The sequence below is a fragment of the Camponotus floridanus genome, unplaced genomic scaffold, assembly GCF_003227725.1.
Source record: "Camponotus floridanus strain SB8 unplaced genomic scaffold, Cflo_v7.5 scaffold160, whole genome shotgun sequence".
In the NCBI taxonomy this organism is placed as follows: Eukaryota; Metazoa; Arthropoda; class Insecta; order Hymenoptera; family Formicidae; genus Camponotus; species Camponotus floridanus.
This window is the reverse complement of record NW_020229282.1, coordinates 208,218-232,159: the sequence shown is the minus strand read 5'-3', so window position 1 is coordinate 232,159 and position 23,942 is coordinate 208,218. Positions and strand designations below refer to the sequence as shown.

General features: G+C 31.1%; 4 protein-coding genes and 1 long non-coding RNA gene across 10 annotated transcripts; 3 read left to right on the top strand and 2 right to left on the bottom strand.

Moving 5' to 3' along the window:
• Positions 1 to 612: 612 nt before the first annotated feature.
• LOC105249033 (GTP-binding protein SAR1b) lies at positions 613 to 4,059 on the top strand. 3 transcript variants are annotated; one of them, XM_011254166.3, is made up of 6 exons: positions 613 to 767; positions 1,325 to 1,438; positions 2,594 to 2,713; positions 3,034 to 3,099; positions 3,184 to 3,419; positions 3,532 to 4,058. In XM_011254166.3, exons 2-6 carry the CDS (start codon positions 1,396 to 1,398, stop codon positions 3,646 to 3,648), a joined length of 582 nt encoding a protein of 193 aa, XP_011252468.1. In that variant the 5' UTR covers positions 613 to 767; positions 1,325 to 1,395; the 3' UTR covers positions 3,649 to 4,058. The 3 variants fall into 3 exon arrangements, with proteins under 3 accessions (XP_011252468.1, XP_011252469.1, XP_011252471.1); XM_011254167.3 differs by lacking the exon at positions 613 to 767 and adding an exon at positions 779 to 944 and having other exon boundaries at positions 3,532 to 4,059; XM_011254169.3 differs by lacking the exon at positions 613 to 767 and adding an exon at positions 1,086 to 1,238 and having other exon boundaries at positions 3,532 to 4,059.
• A 1,150-nt stretch (positions 4,060 to 5,209) lies between these two features.
• On the bottom strand, positions 5,210 to 8,766 carry LOC105249032 (3-hydroxyisobutyryl-CoA hydrolase, mitochondrial). 3 transcript variants are annotated; one of them, XM_011254165.3, is made up of 8 exons: positions 8,573 to 8,766; positions 7,886 to 7,976; positions 7,307 to 7,377; positions 6,980 to 7,212; positions 6,024 to 6,265; positions 5,741 to 5,960; positions 5,476 to 5,663; positions 5,210 to 5,409 (listed from the first exon to the last, which is right to left on the bottom strand). In XM_011254165.3, the coding sequence occupies exons 1-8, from the start codon at positions 8,594 to 8,596 to the stop codon at positions 5,264 to 5,266; spliced, it is 1,215 nt and encodes a 404-aa protein (XP_011252467.1). In that variant the 5' UTR covers positions 8,597 to 8,766; the 3' UTR covers positions 5,210 to 5,263. The 3 variants fall into 3 exon arrangements, with proteins under 3 accessions (XP_011252467.1, XP_025262902.1, XP_025262901.1); XM_025407117.1 differs by having other exon boundaries at positions 8,577 to 8,594; XM_025407116.1 differs by lacking the exon at positions 8,573 to 8,766 and adding an exon at positions 8,071 to 8,088.
• A 1,182-nt stretch (positions 8,767 to 9,948) lies between these two features.
• Positions 9,949 to 12,274, top strand: LOC105249043 (phospholipase A1-like). 2 transcript variants are annotated; one of them, XM_025407120.1, is made up of 8 exons: positions 9,949 to 10,091; positions 10,224 to 10,305; positions 10,369 to 10,519; positions 10,700 to 10,827; positions 11,200 to 11,534; positions 11,660 to 11,759; positions 11,901 to 11,924; positions 12,007 to 12,274. In XM_025407120.1, exons 2-8 carry the CDS (start codon positions 10,283 to 10,285, stop codon positions 12,185 to 12,187), a joined length of 942 nt encoding a protein of 313 aa, XP_025262905.1. In that variant the 5' UTR covers positions 9,949 to 10,091; positions 10,224 to 10,282; the 3' UTR covers positions 12,188 to 12,274. The 2 variants fall into 2 exon arrangements, with proteins under 2 accessions (XP_025262905.1, XP_025262903.1); XM_025407118.1 differs by lacking the exon at positions 9,949 to 10,091 and having other exon boundaries at positions 10,129 to 10,305.
• Positions 12,275 to 13,094: 820 nt separating this feature from the next.
• LOC112637394 lies at positions 13,095 to 13,815 on the bottom strand. The gene is made up of 3 exons (XR_003122536.1): positions 13,732 to 13,815; positions 13,196 to 13,225; positions 13,095 to 13,123 (listed from the first exon to the last, which is right to left on the bottom strand). It is a non-coding gene; the product is annotated as an uncharacterized LOC112637394 (long non-coding RNA).
• Positions 13,816 to 15,961: 2,146 nt separating this feature from the next.
• On the top strand, positions 15,962 to 18,085 carry LOC112637393 (phospholipase A1-like). The gene is made up of 7 exons (XM_025407121.1): positions 15,962 to 16,131; positions 16,191 to 16,341; positions 16,526 to 16,653; positions 17,010 to 17,344; positions 17,470 to 17,569; positions 17,711 to 17,734; positions 17,818 to 18,085. Exons 1-7 carry the CDS (start codon positions 15,992 to 15,994, stop codon positions 17,999 to 18,001), a joined length of 1,062 nt encoding a protein of 353 aa, XP_025262906.1. The 5' UTR covers positions 15,962 to 15,991; the 3' UTR covers positions 18,002 to 18,085.
• The last annotated feature ends 5,857 nt before the right edge of the window (positions 18,086 to 23,942 follow it).

Genomic DNA, 23,942 nt, shown 5'->3' with positions numbered 1-23,942 from the left:
CATGTTTAATAGTTTAAGCATTGATATAATAATAATTCATTCGTATTGAAATTTAATAACGTTAATCTCTCGTGTGTAGTTGCGTGTTTCATATAACGTTTTCGGTCCTCTGTTTCTCCATGTACACTTGAAACGCGAAATAAGAGATGAAAAGATTATTTTTTCAACTTCATAACGCATAAACGCACTTTTTTCATAAAATGAATCAATATCCTCTCGTGTGCATGTGTATAAAGTATAATGAGCAATTATATAAAAAGTTTATTTTCTCGTTCATCACATTCGACACGTGTGGAATTATAAATAGAAATAATTTCATAAATCTCTATTTGAAAATATCTCACAACACATTTATTAATAAAATTATTAAGCAAAGATAACATCAGAATTTATATTGACTATGCTGCATTCCTGTGAATCCATCTTTCTCTCTCATTAATAGACCAAAAGATAAGACATTTTATTTTTGAATTTATCTTCCACAGATAATTACATATCACCGTAGCTTTTCACTCTCGCACAGGATGATTCGGAAATGCATCTTCCTCGGAAAAATGAAAATGGGGAAAAAAATTAAAAAAAATTGACGTTTTTAAAATTTCGCGCCGATGGAGCCCTATTTTGCACGCAACATGGCGAACGGAAGTAGACGTCACCCAGTGCCAACTGCCAGCCAACGGGGCTCTGTGTGGTCGGGTTGCTCTTTCGATGAGAGAAAAGTCACTTTTCTCCGTCCCCGCGGCCTCCATACGCTTTTTTCACAGTGGGTATGTCAAACACCTTTACCGATACGAGTTGACAGATCTAATCGGATTGTTTTTTTAACGCCCTGTGTATGTGATTCTCGGAGCGATCGGTCGTCGATTTTACGCCTCCGCGTGTCGACAATCCTTCCACGATAAGTGTTTGTGTCAGTGAATGAAAGAGAGAGAGAGGGAGATTCAGTGAGTCGTCGTCTTTGATTTATAAATCATTCATCGATATACGATCAAGAAAAATTGAAGATAATTCGCAAATAGCACGCATCGTAACTTTCGTTTTTACTGCACTTTTCTCACGTATAAGATTAAAATAAATATAATTAAAAAGAGAGAGAGAGAGGAAAGACTAAGATTCAATGATAGGTGTAAAAGAAGAATGAATCGCGAACATGAGCGTATATTGCATTGACGACGACCCGCTGATTTATCTTTGCATTTCCTGCACCTTTTCCTGGCACAATAGCCAAGATTACGAAGGCAAATTTTCAAAAAATCAGCTGCATCACTCGCGCGATCACGTTGGCAGACGGTGATCTCATTAACTTGTCTTACTATTGTTGCAGAGTCATTCGTTAGTTAACACATACAAACACACGCAACACAGTGTAGACGATATATAAACGCAGCTACAAATATGTTTATTTGGGATTGGTTCGCCGGAGTGCTAAATTATCTTGGTGAGTAAAATCTTGATTCGCATCAATGTGCTCCTATGTAATTGATGGAAAAATTGTATCAAAAAACTGGAGAGAATTGTATAATTTGATTATACAGGGTGTTTCAAAGTTAAACAATCCAATTTTGTCAATATGTTCTATGAATAGAAATAAAAAAGAAATGTATAAACATAGTTTCCGAAAAGATCTTATTCATTATATATTAAAATGAAAAAATCTTATTCATTATATACTAAAAATATATTAAAAATATAATAAATTAAATGTTGTAATAATTTAAAATACATTATATATTAAAATGTTGTAATGAAGATATCGAACATAAATACTGGATTCGCTGTCGATGCATTGTAATAATGTAAAATTATAATTGTGATTTATAATGTAAAAATAGATTGACAATGTTTATCTAAAAAAGATCAATTGTTAAAGCTTAAGCTCATCAGATTTTACTTGATTTTTATCTGTAGGCAAATGTAAAAACAATAGTATGACATATAAGAGTCGATCCAGCAATAGGAACTGATAGACAGAATCAATGTATATACTAAATTGAAATAAGATAGATATGAAATTTGCAGAATATTCAATTTTTTAAATGTCAATCTTGCATTACAAATGAGGACAGTATTTTGAAATGAAAAATTAAACAAACTTCTTGTTTCAAATTAACATAATAATAAAGTGTGAATCTATATTTATAAGATTTTTATTTTATTCTTATTCATAGAACAATCAAAAATCTGATTTTAACTTTGAAACACACTATATATGATATATACTATTAAACTGATAACTGAAGCTTAATTCTATTGATGTACTGTGATAGTACAGAGTATAGAGAGATGCATGTTTATTGAAAGAATTCTATTATAGGAATGATTGTCTGTTTGAAATAATTGTATACTAATTTCTTTAATTAAAAAGACAATCCTAAATAAAGTTCTTTATATTTAAAAAAAATACTACTTATGTTACATGTTACATATTTATATATATATATATGTTTGTTATCTGACAAAGTATTGTTTATTCTTATTGTTTTACCCAATTCCAATGATATTTTTTACTTCATAAATTTCCAATAGAAACTCTGATTTCCTATATAAGTTTGTTGTGATTTTAATCTGCATGATTCTCATCTGTCGTTTTCAGGATTATGGAAGAAGAGCGGCAAACTTCTTTTCCTAGGTTTGGATAACGCGGGCAAAACTACATTGCTTCATATGCTCAAGGATGATCGTTTAGCTCAACATGTACCCACATTGCATCCAAGTAACTAATTTTAGACTAATTTATCTCTTTCTCCCGTGTCTTATTTGTACTATTGCTGTCCTATTTATAGTGCACTAGCAATTCCTAAAAAATGCATATTTTATGAGTAACAATCTTTTAATACATTCATCATTTCATAATGGAAAGCTGTAATTTATTATAACTTCTATATCTACATGTATGTGATGAAACTTGTACATGTATTTTTTTTGTTTAAGAATACAGAAAAAAAAATGATATATTCCCGTAGTATCAGTTAATAAATTATGAAATATGAACTTGTATTGGTAAGTTATTCTTAATTTTTTTTTGTCTTTCAGCATCTGAAGAACTGTCTATTGGAAATATGAGATTCACAACTTTTGATTTGGGAGGCCATACTCAAGGTAATACATGTAAAATACATCTGATGAAATGTTATTTTTTACAATGTATAGTTATTTACATCTGTGCGAAATAAATATTTCCAGCACGTCGTGTATGGAAGGATTACTTTCCGGCTGTTGATGCGATAGTATTCCTCGTCGATGCGAGTGACAGATCAAGATTACCAGAATCAAAAACCGAACTGGATGCATTATTAACTGACGAACAACTCAGCGCATGTCCGGTTCTTGTGCTAGGCAATAAAATTGACAAACCATCTGCGGCTTCTGAGGACGAACTTAGGAATTTCTTTAATTTGTATGGGCAAACAACAGGAAAGGTAAAATTATACAAGTTAGAATAATGACCGTATTTTCAAGCTACATCAACTAATAGAAATACACTAAATTATTATCTAAAATTTTTATGCAACAATAATTTTTTACTTTTAGGGTAAAGTCGCTCGTAATGAGATACCCGGCCGTCCACTGGAATTATTTATGTGCTCTGTTCTGAAGCGACAGGGATACGGCGAAGGCTTCCGTTGGCTTGCACAGTATATCGATTGAACGTACCTATTATTGTACACAGACAGATTTTCGACAGATTCGATTTTCATCATACATTTATCTTTCCTCTAATAACGATGTTGATCAGAATTGTAATATTCTTCACGCGAATCAGCATAGGAGAGGAATACTGTTTCACCGATCTCAAAAAAGATAGAGAATCCAAGCAGTAAAACAAATTTGAAATTTTCCACAAATAGAGACGAATATTCTCGAAAACATTGTACACGCGAATGATAGGACTTTAATTTTCTTTATTTAACATTGACATGCGAACAACTCGGGCGAAGTGTCATTCCTTCTTCGAACTCCAATACAAATTTCGTGGAATCCTATCATTTTGCGAGTCACACTAGATGAATAATCATTAATACGTGCTGAAAAATGAAATAAAAACGTTTTGATAAATAAAACTAATGAATTATTTAAGAATTCCAAGTGTTTTTGTAAATTTTCTTCTTTTTGATCAGTAATGTTATATTTAACGGTGAATAGTTATCTCATGTTTTATGGCATCTAGAAAATTAAAAAATGTAATACGTACTTTTTGCAAGTCAGGTTGATTTAATATTCTCATTTTGTTTCTTGTGTGAATAATTTATAAAATTAATAGTACATCAATGAATGCGTGACACTACTGAATGGTATTTTATATTTAATTGCTGGTGTTATATATACCTTTATATTTGATTTTTACTTCTATAGTCTTCTATTTGTATTGTGCCAATATTTTGTATATTTTTTGAAATTTATTATTCAGGAAATGCAGAATACAAGTCATCAATTTTTTTCGCAATAGTAAAAAATTCATTAAAATAATTCAAATTGTTTAAATGTATTGTTTTTTTAAATAGGAAATTGCATATATCTCAATTATAACCTAGTTATATTAATTAAAAAATAACGTGTGTGTATATGTATACATGTGTATGTGTGTATGTATGTATATATATATATATACACATTTTTAACATGTCATTTTTAATGTTTCGGTTATAATTTATATATATGTGTGTGTGTGTGTGTGTGTGTGTGTACATTATATATATATATATATATATATATACACATATATATATACATATGCATAAATTATGTGCTACATGTTATAGAACAATCTTTACAGTTATATATTATCTGTAAATTAATTTATCATTAAAGTTAAAATTTCACATAAATATGTAAATAGGATTAATCAAATTTTGAAAATTTGATGAATTTAATTTATATAAATAAATCCTACAAAAAAAAGAGTCGCTTCCAAAATAAAAATTAAAATTAAAAACATGAGAATACATATTTTTTATATGATAGTACTTAATTGTTGTAAGTACTTTGTTTCCTTCATTATTTTATATAAATAAAATATGTTATTCTATGTTTTACATAGTTGTATATGTCATTTATTTAGACAAATAATAATTTGATAAATCCATTATAAAAAAATATAGAAAATTGAATAAGAAAAAAAAGAATATTACACATACATTAATAATTTTAATAAAATTTTATAATCTATATAAAATAAGAATATAAAAAATTTTATAAACATTATTCTTTTTATAACAACATTCATAGTAAAGCTTCGTAACAATATTCATAATAAAGTTTTTTCTCACAGTTTGCTAGCACATAATTTTAATTCTTTTTCTGCAGGAAGTCTTGCAAATTGTTTATTTATATATTCATCAGTAACATAGGCCAAGGACGACGGCTTCCATACCGGTTTTTGGTCTTTATCGATCAGGAGAGCTCTGACACCTAAAAAGAGATATCTAAGAACAAGGAAGAAACTTGCTAAATGCAAATGAAACTTTATTTAATTACCTTCGTAGAAATCACTGCCTTCTTCCAGAGCACTACACGCTAATCTATATTCGATCTCTAAACACTCTGCTAATGATTTTCCATTTGCTTCATCAATTGCTTTTTTAGCAATTTTGAGAGAAGATGGAGACATCTGGAGCAGTATGCCTATAGTCTTCTGGGCCCATTCTGAATTATCTTTCTTTAGTCTTTGCAAAAAAATTAGATTTCTTAGATTATTAATTAAAAAATATTAACTTTAAATTGACGAGTATCTATGTTTTACCTCTCAATTATTTCTTCGACAGACGGAGCAGAGAAATAATTTTCTATTTTTGACATGTGAGGCGCCAAACTGAATTCATGATTTAATTTCGGTTGATATTTATTTAAGATATCCTCGATTATGCCGGTATTTTGTAATGCTAACAAGTCGTGTTTTAAATCCGCGAGTTTCTCCGATGGGACAAAGTGCGTTGCAATTCCAGCGAGAAGTACGTCGATACCTAAAAATATATTTTTATATGTACATGTGTACGTTTTACTCAATATCTCAACTGATAATTTACCTTTTAATCTATGTCCTGTCAGTCCTAGGTAGACACCTAATTTTCCTTTCAATCTAGACAAAAAGTAACTCCCGCCGACATCAGGAAATAATCCTATCGCCGTTTCGGGCATAGCAAAAAGTGTTTTTTCCGTAGCGACTCTGTATTTGCCATGTATAGATAATCCAACGCCACCTCCCATTGTTATCCCATTAATTATAGCGATATAAGGTTTATTATATGTTCCAATCAAATAATTCAGACTATAAAAAAAAGAAAAAAATAACTTTATAAATGTACAGAATAAAAGTTAGGATCAAATTGTATTTATATATTTGTATTGTATCATATAATTGTATTATATATATTAATGAATCAAATAGGTGAAAAAAGTTCATATCAATATCCAATATTATGTCCGAAAATGCTTAATTAAAGAACTTAATTATATAATTTGGAAAATAACCGAGTAAAATTGTTTTTATAACTTGTTAGATGGAGTTGCACATATATAATATATATTGCATAATGAAGAAAAATAGTTGTTCAATGTAATTGCAAAAATGAAATTACAATAATTCACAAACATTAAAATTATTTTATTTACATTATTATTATATTACATTGAACAAATTAAAGTCAAACACAAGCAAATATGTAATAGAAATCTAAAGGATGTATAGCTCAGACTTTAAATAATAACAAAAAAAAGAGTTATTTGGTTCAATCAGTGGTCACATCTAATACTTAAAACTCTAATAAAATTATAAAAACAATTTTGCTTGCTTATTTTTGAAAGTTTGTACCTCTTTAATAAAGCATTTTTATAAAACAGATTTATATGAACTTTTTTTTAGTTATCTAACTTTATTAACAAATTATATTCATTTCATCCCAATTTTTACAAATATACCCAGTATAAATAATATATATAAAATGTTAATTTGTGCTTAGATAGATACTGTTTTACAACTTACGTATATTCTTTTCTGAAAAATTCTGCACCCAAAGTGTTTGCCCTTTTATCTAAAACGATTGCTTTGATATCGCCACCTGCACAAAATGCTTTTTCACCCGCACCTTCTATTATTACCAGTTTCTTCGAAGATTCCCATTCTTTAAGAATAGGATAAATCTTTTGAACCATGGACAAGTTTAAAGCATTCAATGCTTTAGGTCTGTTTAAAACTATTATACCGCTATCTCCAACCTATTTATATATATAATTTTAATTAATTCTAATCAATTAATACAGAACTTGACAAAAATAAAAAATTCTAAAAAAACAACATAATGCTCAATACCTCTTTCAAAAGAACATCGTCATTCATATTTGTTTGTATGTTAGCTGCTCCTTTTCTTTCTTTAGAAGATGCTGAAATTACATTAATAATTTGTACTTAAAGAAATATATATAAATATAATCCATCCAAGATCTACAGGTTTCTTTAATATTTGTAATCTTGTAACACAAATTTATATATTCTAATTAAGAATTAGATAAAGGAAACATACTATAATATGCGAAAGTTGTAATACTTTTATAACATGTAAGCTGCAATGAAGGAGATGCTGAGAACGCTTTAAAGCTTCTTCTTCTTCTTGTTTTTGATGGCAAGGAGCTTATGTTTTTTAGTTCATACTGCTACAGATTTAATTGTTTGAATGTTTAACTGACGCTTTGAATAGTTTGATTGATCAATCATGGTAAAAGGAGTAAAGATTTCTTTAACCTGATTGATCCTCAGCATCTCCTTAACAACTGTATTCATATATTATTAATATTCATAGATGTATCATTAATACATTTATACATGGGAAAGAAATAAAATTATTTTCAATCAATGCTCTTTTTTCTTCAAACATAAAAGCTATATTCTTACCTATAACAGAATCTGCTGTTGATAACCATCTAATAGCAACACGTGTTATTGTTGCACTCGAATAATATAATTTTCCTGGGATGTTCTGGAGCTAGAAATGATTATATTTATTTTCCTCATTGCAGAATTATATTTATTTCAACTGATGCAAATTTGATTCATGTATTTACATAAGTCGAAATTACCATTATTGTGTGATAAAATAATAATGAATGCAACAAACTCTGGCTTTTTAGTCGATTTCGATAAAGTGACGCAAAAGTTGTACATATGCGAATGTATATATTGTATAAGATTATCAAATGTACAGGTGTCTTAAAATCATCGAATATTCTTCCAAAATTATATTTCTAAGATTAATTCTCAAATCTTGAGAAAGAAAGATATTATCACTTGTTCTTTTATTCTTAATGTTATAAATTTTACATGACAAAGTTTTAAATTTAAAATTAGAATTTATTTGAAATTGATTAAAGAATATGATACATTTCTTAGCTTGAAGAACTTGAATCTGTCAAAAAATTTCAATTGTTGTATTCGAAAATTGTAGGTAACAATTTCAATAAAAAGAAATCAATTTTAAATCAAAGAATCTATATAAAATATAAGAATATTCGGCATATGATATCAGGACATCCGTTATAATTTGCAAAGGTTAACATGTAATATTTTTTGCAATATACATACATACGTTAATGCAAGAATTTGCATAATTTCAAGAAATAGAAATTCGAGCTTTGTAAAATTAATTTCTATGTATCTATTTTATAAAGTACTGTCGAAAAATCGATAGACTGTCAACTCATTATCAGCTGGATGATGTGAACTGCCACCACTTGTACATTGTAGCTAGAATAGCAACTGTTGGTAATCGCTGTCCTCTTCAATTCTGCTCAATCATAATGCACGAGTATCCAGAAGTAACATTCGATTGCCTACGTTTTAATTGCCCGTCACAATATAAGAAGCAATACCTATAAAAAAACGTCCTATTAATTATGATCAGTTGCGTTTGTTTTTGGCTGCTACAACTGCTAAAAGCATTTGTTTAATAAATTAGTATAAAGACTTCTTTGCTTAGTCATTTGAACTTTAAATTTTCGCGCGTGAAATAATTTTAATTTTTATCAACTACTCTAGTCAATTTTGCACACAACTTATTTTTGTTATAATTATATTATTAAAATGATTAAGCCGTCTGTATTCAAAATTTAAATAAGATTTAAATTATTATAAGTACGCAATAATATATTACATTCGTTTTTCAACTGGAAATAAATTAATTAAATCTACACTTGACGATAAAACCGAAGAATCGAATCGTGCGCACACGTTTATATACTATACGTTTATATACTATATAAAATTAAATTTAAAATTTTTCATAAATATTGCGCTTATATGTTTACATTGAATGCTAAATTTATAAAGACACGTATATATAAAATATTCAATAATTATTGTGATAATACGATATTGTATTAATCAAAGATTACTTAAGAGGATCGGAAATTAATACTAAGGATTTATTTTTAAAAATTTAGAAATATATATTCCTTCAGAAAAATCATTCTTGTGTAATATTACACTGTTAATATTATAATACATATAGTGAAAATGATTGCACATTAATTTTGCTTTCGGCAATGTGATTCAGTGAATTAAAAAAAAGGATACTCGAGAATTTTTATCTATAATTAGTTTTTAAATTTTTACACAAACGAATTTCCGAGAAAATTATTTACCCCATATTTTAATCAATCTTGCAAGGTTTCATCGAACACGATTTTTGCATATCCTGACACATTTTACTGCTTCGTAAAAAAATACACGAAATATGACCAATAAAAATTTTTCGATATCTATTCTAAATTAATACAAACGAAACGTATAATGCAACACGTGATGTATAATCGACAGATATGTATTGCAATAATATCAAGGACAAGATCATTTTGAAATAATATTTGCCGCACTACGTCATTTTTATTGCCGGATAATGTCAGAAATAAAAGCGAATTGCAAAGAGAAGAAATATATACGCGGTAGCAACATTTATTAATCATTTGCCATTTTACATTGTGGTATTGTAATACACACTTTTATATGAAGTTCCTGCACTCAACTAAACAGTTTACACAGCCGCCAATAATGTTGCAAATGTCAATATTTTTGTAAAACCTACATACATATACGTATAAAAGAGGTGAGCTCTTAATATCGCAAATTCACTAATTGATCAGTTTCTGTTCAATATCCAGCAATACTATTTTTATAATGAGAACCGCTGCGATACTTATAATTTTTCTCGTACGATGTGTGTATTTACATCCTACAGAATTGAAGTCCATCCTCGATGATGCTCGTAACAATTCTTGTATCTTCGGCCCTACATCTATGTCGATGTTTTTATTCAACAGGTAAAGATCAAGTGAATTTTTAATCATTAATTCATTTCCTGCTTACATTCATATTTCTTTTAGTGCTAATCCTGAGGGCAAAGGGCCTATAGGGGAACAGGAAGGCTGTACACTGATCACTGATCCATCGAAACCGATTTTCTTTCTGGTCCATGGTTTCATCAGCTCAGCGAACACGACAAATAATTATGATTTGGCCTCGAAATTAGTAAAGGTAGATATTATATGTATGTACAAAAAATTGGAATCAAAAGGTAATATATCAATATATAGATATATATTTCTTGATGTACAACTTGTACTATTCTTTAAATATATATTTTTATATACTATATAAAAAGTAAAATGTAAAATATTAAACTCAATAAAAATTTAATTTTCTTTGTTTTTATAGAAAGGCGGCACAGTATTTTCACTAGATTGGTCTACTGCAGCTTGCAAGAACGGACCACCTGGATTGAAGCTGCTGGAATATCCTGAAGCAGTAAAGAACACTCGTGAAATAGGACAACTTATGGCAAAGTATGCTTGTTGAATGTTATGTTAAAAAAAATTAATGTAATAAATATAATACTTCCTAAACGGAGTCATATCAAATTATATTCCAATATTATCATATATATAATAATAATAAATACTAGATAAATAGTGGATTAATAATAAAATTTGTGAATATTATATTTATCTAGCATTGTATATTAATGATTATGTTTCTTATATATATATAAGAAACATAATCATTAATATACAATTACAATGCTAGATATATATATATATATATATATATATATATATATATATATCAAACTAATAAGAACAAACTAATAAGACCAACAAACTAATAAGAAAAAGTTAGAAGATGTCTTTGGTCTATATGTTTGTATGAATTTTCAGATATGTTATATCACTAGTGAAGGGCTGCAACATTCCACTGAATAACATGACATTTATCGGTCACAGTCTTGGTGCACATGTATGCAGCTTTGCTGCTAAAAAAATCCAAAATACAATTGATGATAAAGTCGAATTGATCATAGGTGCCGACCCAGCAGCTCCACTCTTTGAAAAAAACAAGTGTAATGAGAGACTCTGCATAACAGATGCCAAGCATATAGTAGTTCTTCACACATCAGTGCTTGGATTCACGAACGCATGTAACCCTTCGCCATGTAGACTGATAGGTCATGTCATCCTGCAGGTTAATGGTGGAACGAAGCAACCAGAATGCGGTGAGATTAATTATATTTAATTAATGAATTCACTTACAAAGATATTGAATGTTACTAGACTAACAGAAAGCATAAAACAACAGAAAATATTGTTTAATATTTTGCAAACAAAATTCTTGTTTTAGCGGCTGTGGATGTTCCATGTTCACATACCAGATCCTTACAGTTGTTGTATCTTATGTCAAACACATGTGTATATCCTGGTGTTAAAATGCCAAAACCAACGTAAGTCTATCTTTTTATAATCAATTTAGCGATTAGAGTTAATTTTCACGAGAATTCTTGTTTAAATAAAAAAAATCAAATTACATATACTTATATATAAAAGAGAAAAAGAATATTACATTACCTGATTTTCTTTTTCAGATTGCTCGGGAATATATTCGGAAGGTATAACCATTGCTTAGGCTCATTTATCCGGAAATTCTTTTTATTTTACTATTATTTTACTTGTTATAATTTGTTTTTTTAGCACGCCGTCTTATCCTGGTCCCACTACAACTGATTGCATTGTCCTGAATGATCAGATTTTCAATTTCAAGCCAAGTGACAAACTCAATGAAGGAAATTACTACTTATTCGTCGAAAAGAAGTTCCCTTATTGTACAAACGAATCTTTTAGTTGCAACTCATTGATAATACCAAGTAAATAGTAACTGAATGTGAAATGTTCAACTTGCAGTAGAAACATAGTTTAAATGGCACAGTTAAATAACCAATAAAATCGCACCAGCAAAGGACATATCTAATATTCTTTTTGACATCCTTGAACTCTATTACCGATAGAAGGAAATTAGATATAGCCAGGAAATCATCAAATGTTGAGCAAATGTGTCTTATTTCTATGTGTGAAATGTAAATTTTTCTGTAAACTTCTTTAAAATAACATTGTCAAAAAAATCACACGTTAATCAATTGTCAAGTCAAACTTCTACGAGATACACCATGGCCATGAAACAGAAAATTACTAAAGAACAGCGACTACTCAGTCGATTGCTCACGTTCTAATTGTCCACAAAACCGCCTGATTGATCAGTTTAGTGGAAACCCTAAGCAATAATCGCTGTACATGAAAACGTTCGCCTATGATGTAAATTAGTAATGTTTATAAAATGAGTATCGACATTGGTTAAAAATAATGAAAATGAAATATGAGATAATATATTATTTATTTAAAATTACAATGCACTGCCATTGCTTATTTAATTATTTTATTAATTTACTTTTGTGTTTGCTTTTTATGTCTCAAATATAAAGTACTTCATATTATAATTTTTTTTAAATAATGACAATTTAAAATATTATAATGTTATAGTCTATTAATATATTTAATAATTATAATTAATAATAATTATTAATAATTAGCAATTATAAATATTATAATCTATCTCTCAGAGAATTGAAAAAGAAAATTATTTAAAAATTTTCTTTCATTTTTAACAAAAAGTAAAAAAATTCTAACATTTGATTTCCATTTTGCAAACAATACACTAAAAATATCAATGAAATAAATGGAATTATTTAATTTTATTAAATATATTTAAGTCTTGCCTCAATAAATGCGACATTACTTTCTTTGATGCACTTTTCTAAAAAAATAAAGAAAATTATATATTTATTATTTTATTCATTTATGAAAATAAATTTTAATTTCCTTTCACCATCAATGTGAATTGTTTCTCATGTGTCATCTGAAAAAAATATCTGTAAATGTAAAATTATTATTTAAATTAGTACTAATTAACTACATTTGTGTTGATGCTTACATTGACCAATCAGGATAAAGATTTCTTTATCCTAATTGGCCAATCGAATGCAGCTGCATAATTGATCAAAATCAAATGATGAAAATGCAAGCTGCAATGTAAGCTGCAATGAAGGAGATGCTGAGAACACTTTAAAGCTTCTTCTTCTTCTTGTTTTTGATGACAAGGAACTTATGTTTTTTAGTTCATACTGCTACAGATTTAATTGTTTGAATGTTTAACTGACGCTTTGAATAGTTTGATTGATCAATCGTGATAAAAGGAGTAAAGGTTTCTTTAACCTGATTGATCCTCAGCATCTCCTTAACAACTGTATTCATATATTATTAATATTCATACATGTATCATTAATACATTTATACATGGGAAAGAAATAAAATTATTTTCAATCAATGCTCTTTTTTCTTCAAACATAAAAGCTATATTCTTACCTATAACAGAATCTGCTGTTGATAACCATCTAACAGCAACACGTATTATTGTTGCACTCGAATAATATAATTTTCCTGGGATGTTCTGGAGCTAGAAATGATTATATTTATTTTCTTCATTGCAGAATTATATTTATTTCAACTGATGCAAATTTGATTCATGTATTTACATAAGTCGAAATTACCATTATTATGTGATAAAATAGTAATAAATGCAACAAACTCTGGCTTTTTAGTCGATTTCGATAAAGTGACGCAAAAGTTGTACATATGCGAATGTATATATATATTGTATAAGATTATCAAATGTACAGGGTGTCTTAAAATCATCGAATATTCTTCCGAAATTATATTTCTAAGATTAATTCTCAAATCTTGAGAAAGAAAGATATTATCACTTGTTCTTTTATTCTTAATGTTATAAATTTTACATGACAAAGTTTTAAATTTAAAGTTAGAATTTATTTGAAATTGATTAAAGAATATGATCCATTTCTTAGCTTGAAGAACTTGAATCTGTCAAAAAATTTCAATTGTTGTGTTCGAAAATTGTAGGTATCAATTTCAATAAAAAGAAATCAATTTTAAATCAAAGAATCTATATAAAATATAATATAAGAATATTCGGCATATGATATCATCCGTTATAATTTGCAAAGGTTAACCTGTAATATTTTTTGCAATATACATACATACGTTAATGCAAGCATTTGCATAATTTCGAGAAATAGGAATTCGAGCTTTGTAAAATTAATTTCTATGTATCTATTTTATAAAGTACTGTCGAAAAATCGATAGACTGTCAACTCATTATCAGTTGCATGATGTGAACTGCCACCATAGGTACATTGTAGCTAGAACAGCAACTGTTGGTAATCGCTGTTCTCTTCAATTCTGCTCAATCATAATGCACGAGTATCCAGAAGTAACATTCGATTGCCTACGTTTTAATTGTCCGTCACAATATAAGAAGCAATACCTATAAAAAAACGTCCTATTAATTATCAGTTGCGTTCATTTTTGGCTGCTACAACTGTTAAAAGCATTTGTTAAATAAATTAGTATAAAGACTTCTTTGCTTAGTCATTTGAACTTTAAATTTTCGCGCGTGAAATAATTTTAATTTTATCAACTACTCTAGTCAATTTTGCACACAACTTATTTTTGTTATAATTATATTATTAAAATGATTAAGCCGTCTGTATTCAAAATTTAAATAAGATTTAAATTATAAGTACGCAATAATATATTACATTCGTTTTTCAACTGGAAATAAATTAATTAAATCTACACTTGACGATAAAACCGAAGAATCGAATCGTGCGCACACGTTTATATCCTATAAAAAATTAAATTTAAAATTTTTCATAAATATTGCGCTTTTATGTTTACATTGAATGCTAAATTTATAAAGACACGTATATATAAAATATTCAATAATTATTGTGATAATACGATATTGTATTAATCAAGGATTACTTAAGAGAATCGGAAATTAATACTAAGGATTTATTTTTAAAAATTTAGAAATATATATTCCTTCAGAAAAATCATTCTTGTGTAATATTACACTGTTAATATTATAATACATATAATGAAAATGATTGCACATTAATTTTGCTTTCGGCAATGTGATTCAGTGAATTAAGAAAAAGGATACTCGAGAATTTTTATCTATAAATAGTTTTTAAATTTTTACACAAACGAATTTCCGAGAAAATTATTTACCCCATATTTTAATCAATCTTGCAAGGTTTCATCGAACACGATTTTTGCATATCCTGACACATTTTACTGCTTCGTAAAAAAATACACGAAATATGACCAATAAAAATTTTTCTATATCTATTCTAAATTAATGCAAACGAAACGTATAATGCAACATATGATGTATAATCGACAGATATGTATTGCAATAATATCAAGGACAAGATCATTTTGAAATAATATTTGCCGCACTACGTCATTTTTATTGCCGGATAATGTCAGAAATAAAAGCGAATTGCAAAGAGAAGAAATATATACGCGGTAGCAACATTTATTAATCATTTGCCATTTTACATTGTGGTATTGTAATACACACTTTTATATGAAGTTCCTGCACTCAACTAAACAGTTTACACAGCCGCCAATAATGTTGCAAATGTCAATATTTTTGTACAACCTACATACATGTACGTATAAAAGAGGTGAGCTTTTAATATCGCAAATTCATTAATTGATCAGTTTCTGCTCAATATCCAGCAATACTATTTTTATAATGAGAACCGCTGCGATACTTATAATTTTTCTCGTACGATGTGTGTATTTACATCCTACAGAATTGGAGTCCCTCGGCGATGCTCTTAACAATTCTTGTATCTTCGGCCCTAAATATATATCGATGTTTTTATTCAACAGGTAAAGCTCAAGTGAATTTTTAATCATTAATTCATTTCCCGCATTCATATTTCTTTTAGTGCTAATCCTGAGGGCAAAGGGCCTATCGGGGAACAGGAAAGCTGTTCACTGATCACTGATCCATTGAACCTGATTTACTTTCTGGTCCATGGTTTCATCAGCTCAGCGAACATGACAAATAATTATGATTTGGCCTCGAAATTAATAAAGGTAGATATTATGTGTATGTACAAAAAATTGGAATCAAAAGGTAATATATCAATATATAGATATATATTTGTTGACGTACAACTTGTACTATTCTTTAAATATATATTTTTATATACTATATAAAATGTAAAATGTAAAATATTAAACTCAATAAAAAAAAATTTAATTTTCTTTGTTTTTAAAGAAAGGTTACACAGTATTTTTACTAGATTGGTCTACTGCAGCTTGCAAGTACGGACCACCTGGATTGAAGCTGCTGGAATATCCTGAAGCAGTAAAGAACTCTCATGAAATAGGACAACTTATGGCAAAGTATGCTTGTTATATGTTATGTTAAAAAAAATTAATGTAATAAATATAATACTTCCTAAACGGAGTCATATCAAATTATATTCCAATATTATCATATGTATAATAATAATAAATACTAGATAAATTATATTCCAATATTATCATATGTATAATAATAATAAATACTAGATAAATAGTGGATTAATAACAAAATTTGTGAATATTATGTTTTATTAGGATTGTATATTAATGATTATGTTTCTTATATATATACATATATATATATATATATATATATATATATATATATATCCAAACAAACTAATAAGAAAAAGTTAGAAGATGTCTTTGGTTTATATGTTTGTATGAATTTTCAGATATGTTATATCACTAGTGAAGGATTGCAACATTCCACTGAGTAACATAATATTTATCGGTCACAGTCTTGGTGCGCATGTATGCAGCTTTGCTGCTAAGGATATCCAAAATTCATTTGGTGAAAAAGTCGAATTTATGATACTTGCCGACCCAGCAGCTCCACTTTTTAAAAACAACAAGTGTGAGGAAAGACTCTGCATAACAGATGCCAAGAATATAGTAATTATTCACACATCAGTGATTGGATTCACGCACTCATGTGACCCTTTGCCATGTAAACCGATAGGTCATGTCATCCTGCAGGTTAATGGTGGAACGAAGCAACCAGAATGCGGTTAGATTAATTATGTTTAATTAATGAATTCACTTACAAAGATATTGAATGTTACTAAACTAACAGAAAGCATAAAACAACAGAAAATATTGTTTAATATTTTGCAAACAAAATTCTTGTTTTAGCGATTCTGGATCTTGCGTGTTCACATGCCAGATCCTTACAGATGTTGTATTTTATGTCCAACACATGTGTATATCCTGGTGTTGAAATGTCAAAATCAACGTAAGTCTATCTTTTTATAATCAATTTAGCGATTAGAGTTAATTTTCACGAGAATTCTTGTTTAAATAAAAAAAATCAAATTACATATACTTATATATAAAAGAGAAAAAGAATATTACATTACCTGATTTTCTTTTTCAGATGGCTCGGGGATATATTCGGAAGGTATAACCATTGCTTAGGCTCATTTATCTGGAAATTCTTTTTATTTTACTATTATTTTACCCTGTTATAATTTGTTTTTTTAGCAAGCCGTCTTATCCTTGTCCCACTACAACTGACTGCATTGTCCTGAATGATCAGATTTTCGATTTCAAGCCAAGTGACAAACTCAATGAAGGAAATTACTACTTATTCGTCGAAAAGAAGTTCCCTTATTGTACAAACGAATCTTTTAGTTGCAACTCATTGATAATACCAACTAAACAGTAACTGAATGTGAAATGTTCAACTTGTAGTAGAAACATAGTTTAAATGGCACAGTTAAATAACCAATAAAATCGCACCAGCAAAGGACATATCTAATATTCTTTTTGACATCCTTGAACTCTATTACCGATAGAAGGAAATTAGATATAGCCAGGAAATCATCCAATGTTGAGCAAATGTGTCTTATTTCTATGTGTGAAATGTAAATTTTTCTGTAAACTTCTTTAAAAGAACATTGTCAAAAAAATCACACCTTAATCAATTGTCAAGTCAAACTTTTACGAGATACACCATGGCCATGAAACAGAAAATTACTAAAAGAACAGCGACTACTCAGTCGATTGCTCACGTTCTAATTGTCCACATAACCGCCTGATTGATCAGTTTAGTGGAAACCCTAAGCAATAATCGCTGCACATGAAAACGTTAGCCTAGGATGCAAATTAGTAATGTTTATAAAATGAGTATCGACATTGGTTAAAAATAATGAAAATGAAATATGAGATAATATATTATTTATTTAAAATTACAATGCACTGCCATTGCTTATTTAATTATTTTATTAATTTACTTTTGTGTTTGCTTTTTATGTCTCAAATATAAAGTACTTCATATTATAATTTTTTTTAAATAATGACAATTTAAAATATTATAATGTTATAATGTTATAGTCTATTAATATATTTAATAATTATAATTAAAAATAATTATTAATAATTAGCAATTTATAAATATTATAATCTATCTCTCAGAGAATTGAAAAGGAAAATTATTTAAAAATTTTCTTTCATTTTTAACAAAAAATAAAAAAAATTCTAACATTTGATTTCCATTTTGCAAACAATACACTAAAAATATCAATGAAATACATGGAATTATTTAATTTTATTAAATATATTTAAGTCTTGCCTCAATAAATGCGACATTACTTTCTTTGATGCACTTTTCTAAAAAAATAAAGAAAATTATATGTTTATTATTTTATTCATTTATGAAAATATTAAATTTTAATTTCCTTTCACCATCAATGTGAATTGTTTCTCCTGTGTCATCTGAAAAAAATATCTGTAAATGTAAAATTATTATTTAAATTAGTATTAATTAATTACGAAATGGAAGAACATAGGCAATAGAGAGCAAGTAAATAAATAAATTATTAAAGATCGAGTACAAGTAATAATAATTTAATAAAGTAAACTATAATTGATATAAACATGTTAAGTACGATATAAATAGTTAAAAATAATAATAAAAGAAATGTACGGTACGGACGTTTCTGGCTCTTGTTTTGAGCCTTCTTCAGCGCAATGATGTGACATAAAAATTACAAATAATAATGTGATGTAGGAACCATTGAAAAATTGTAATGATAAGTGTTACAAAATCAAAAATCGATGTCGCATAGACGCAAAGTTAATAGACGTTTATCAAAATAATAGATCTCCATGGCGAGAGATATAAAGAATCTCATTGTGCGAGTTAATTAGATGCAGAACAGAAACTTGACAACAGTACCAAATGCAGCCTGAAATTGGCAACATCAAAAATAAATCTCTTAAATAATGTGAGGAGACTAATAATATAAGTACTTACAGAGAAACTGTTCTGCGATAATGAGAATGTTGAAAAAAACAATAAGGTTCAACATGAAGATCGGTTACTGTCAAAAATGTTACAGAGACGGCCGATATATATACTAGAGCATGACTTTCATATTTTCGGAAGCTTGTTTATAATGTCATGATATAAAGACGGTAAATTTTCTGTGTCTGTCTGTAAATTCAAACCATTCCTTTGTCTCTTAATATGCAGCATTTCGGAAATAATCCTTCTATTATAGAATGGAGTTTCATCCAGGACTTGGACGTCATTCCAACAAAAATCATGATCGCATTGTAATCTGTGATTTGTGACGACTGAGTGAGTTGCATGATTCCTATTAATCTGCGATCTATGTTCAGAAATTCTCGTCTTCAACATTCTCGAGGTCTGACCAATATATGAAGCATCACAATCGGAACAATTAATTTTATAGACTACATTTGTTTTGCAGTTAGAAGGAATATGGTCTTTATGTACTTTGATAAATTTATTTAATTTGTTTAAGCTAATGTAGGATAGCTTGACGTCCAAGTTCTTAGTGATGCCCATAAACTGATTATTGAGCTTCTCTCGTTAACCGTAATAAGGCGAGAAGCTTATTAAAGCTTCTCCCGCTAACCGTAATAACTCGAGGAGCTTATTAAAGCTTCTCCCGCTAACCGTAATAACGCGAGGAGCTTATTAAAGCTTCTCCCGCTAACCGTAATAACGCGAGGAGCTTATTAAAGCTTCTCCCGCTAACCGTAATAACGCGAGGAGCTTATTAAAGCTTCTCCCGCTAACCGTAATAACTCGAGGAGCTTATTAAAGCTTCTCCCGCTAGCCTTAATAACGCGAGACGCTTATTAAAGCTTCTCCCGCTAACCGTAATAACGCGAGACGCTTATTAAAGCTTCTCCCGCTAACCGCAATAACGCGAGACGCTTATTAAAGCTTCTCCCGCTAACCGTAATAACGCGAGGAGCTTATTAAAGCTTCTCCCGCTAACCGTAATAACGCGAGGAGCTAATTAAAGCTTCTCCCGCTAACCGCAATAACGCGAGACGCTTATTAAAGCTTCTCCCGCTAACCGCAATAACGCGAGACGCTTATTAAAGCTTCTCCCGCTAACCGCAATAACGCGAGACGCTTATTAAAGCTTCTCCCGCTAACCGCAATAACGCGAGACGCTTATTAAAGCTTCTCCCGCTAACCGCAATAACGCGAGACGCTTATTAAAGCTTCTCCCGCTAACCGCAATAACGCGAGACGCTTATTAAAGCTTCTCCCGCTAACCGCAATAACGCGAGACGCTTATTAAAGCTTCTCCCGCTAACCGCAATAACGCGAGACGCTTATTAAAGCTTCTCCCGCTAACCGCAATAACGCGAGACGCTTATTAAAGCTTCTCCCGCTAACCGAATAACGCGAGACGCTTATTAAAGCTTCTCCCGCTAACCGCAATAACGCGAGACGCTTATTAAAGCTTCTCCCGCTAACCGCAATAACGCGAGACGCTTATTAAAGCTTCTCCCGCTAACCGTAATAACGCGAGACGCTTATTAAAGCTTCTCCCGCTAACCGTAATAACGCGAGACGCTTATTAAAGCTTCTCCCGCTAACCGTAATAACGCGAGACGCTTATTAAAGCTTCTCCCGCTAACCGTAATAACGCGAGACGCTTATTAAAGCTTCTCCCGCTAACCGTAATAACGCGAGACGCTTATTAAAGCTTCTCCCGCTAACCGTAATAACGCGAGACGCTTATTAAAGCTTCTCCGCTAACCGTAATAACGCGAGAGCTTATTAAAGCTTCTCCCGCTAACCGTAATAACGCGAGGAGCTTATAAATTGCTAATAATAAGAGACTTAAACTCCCGCTAACCGTAATAACGCGAGAAGCTTAATAGAGCTTCTCCCGCTAACCGTAATAACGCGAGAAGCTTAATAGAGCTTCTCCCGCTAACCGTAATAACGCGAGAAGCTTAATAGAGCTTCTCCCGCTAACCGTAATAACGCGAGAAGCTTAATAGAGCTTCTCCCGCTAACCGTAATAACGCGAGAAGCTTAATAGAGCTTCTCCCGCTAACCGTAATAACGCGAGAAGCTTAATAGAGCTTCTCCCGCTAACCGTAATAACGCGAGAAGCTTAATAGAGCTTCTCCCGCTAACCGTAATAACGCGAGAAGCTTAATAGAGCTTCTCCCGCTAACCGTAATAACGCGAGAAGCTTAATAGAGCTTCTCCCGCTAACCGTAATAACGCGAGAAGCTTAATAGAGCTTCTCCCGCTAACCGTAATAACGCGAGAAGCTTAATAGAGCTTCTCCCGCTAACCGTAATAACGCGAGAAGCTTAATAGAGCTTCTCCCGCTAACCGTAATAACGCGAGAAGCTTAATAGAGCTTCTCCCGCTAACCGTAATAACGCGAGAAGCTTAATAGAGCTTCTCCCGCTAACCGTAATAACGCGAGAAGCTTAATAGAGCTTCTCCCGCTAACCGTAATAACGCGAGAAGCTTAATAGAGCTTCTCCCGCTAACCGTAATAACGCGAGAAGCTTAATAGAGCTTCTCCCGCTAACCGTAATAACGCGAGAAGCTTAATAGAGCTTCTCCCGCTAACCGTAATAACGCGAGAAGCTTAATAGAGCTTCTCCCGCTAACCGTAATAACGCGAGAAGCTTAATAGAGCTTCTCCCGCTAACCGTAATAACGCGAGAAGCTTAATAGAGCTTCTCCCGCTAACCGTAATAACGCGAGAAGCTTAATAGAGCTTCTCCCGCTAACCGTAATAACGCGAGAAGCTTAATAGAGCTTCTCCCGCTAACCGTAATAACGCGAGAAGCTTAGAGAGCTTCTCCGCTAACCGTAATAACGCGGAGAAGCTCTCCTAAGCTTCTCGCGTTATTACGGTTAGCGGGAGAAGCTCTATTAAGCTTCTCGCGTTATTACGGTTAGCGGGAGAAGCTCTATTAAGCTTCTCGCGTTATTACGGTTAGCGGGAGAAGCTCTATTAAGCTTCTCGCGTTATTACGGTTAGCGGGAGAAGCTCTATTAAGCTTCTCGCGTTATTACGGTTAGCGGGAGAAGCTCTATTAAGCTTCTCGCGTTATTACGGTTAGCGGGAGAAGCTCTATTAAGCTTCTCGCGTTATTACGGTTAGCGGGAGAAGCTCTATTAAGCTTCTCGCGTTATTACGGTTAGCGGGAGAAGCTCTATTAAGCTTCTCGCGTTATTACGGTTAGCGGGAGAAGCTCTATTAAGCTTCTCGCGTTATTACGGTTAGCGGGAGAAGCTCTATTAAGCTTCTCGCGTTATTACGGTTAGCGGGAGAAGCTCTATTAAGCTTCTCGCGTTATTACGGTTAGCGGGAGAAGCTCTATTAAGCTTCTCGCGTTATTACGGTTAGCGGGAGAAGCTCTATTAAGCTTCTCGCGTTATTACGGTTAGCGGGAGAAGCTCTATTAAGCTTCTCGCGTTATTACGGTTAGCGGGAGAAGCTCTATTAAGCTTCTCGCGTTATTACGGTTAGCGGGAGAAGCTCTATTAAGCTTCTCGCGTTATTACGGTTAGCGGGAGAAGCTCTATTAAGCTTCTCGCGTTATTACGGTTAGCGGGAGAAGCTTTAATAAGCTTCTCGCGTTATTACGGTTAGCGGGAGAAGCTTTAATAAGCTTCTCGCGTTATTACGGTTAGCGGGAGAAGCTTTAATAAGCTCTCGCGTTATTACGGTTAGCGGGAAGCTTTAATAAGCTCCTCGCGTTATTACGGTTAGCGGGAGAAGCTTTAATAAGCTCCTCGCGTTATTACGGTTAGCGGGAGAAGCTTTAATAAGCGTCTCGCGTTATTACGGTTAGCGGGAGAAGCTTTAATAAGCGTCTCGCGTTATTACGGTTAGCGGGAGAAGCTTTAATAAGCGTCTCGCGTTATTACGGTTAGCGGGAGAAGCTTTAATAAGCGTCTCGCGTTATTACGGTTAGCGGGAGAAGCTTTAATAAGCGTCTCGCGTTATTACGGTTAGCGGGAGAAGCTTTAATAAGCGTCTCGCGTTATTACGGTTAGCGGGAGAAGCTTTAATAAGCGTCTCGCGTTATTACGGTTAGCGGGAGAAGCTTTAATAAGCGTCTCGCGTTATTACGGTTAGCGGGAGAAGCTTTAATAAGCGTCTCGCGTTATTGCGGTTAGCGGGAGAAGCTTTAATAAGCGTCTCGCGTTATTCCGGTTAGCGGGAGAAGCTTTAATAAGCGTCTCGCGTTATTGCGGTTAGCGGGAGAAGCTTTAATAAGCGTCTCGCGTTATTGCGGTTAGCGGGAGAAGCTTTAATAAGCGTCTCGCGTTATTGCGGTTAGCGGGAGAAGCTTTA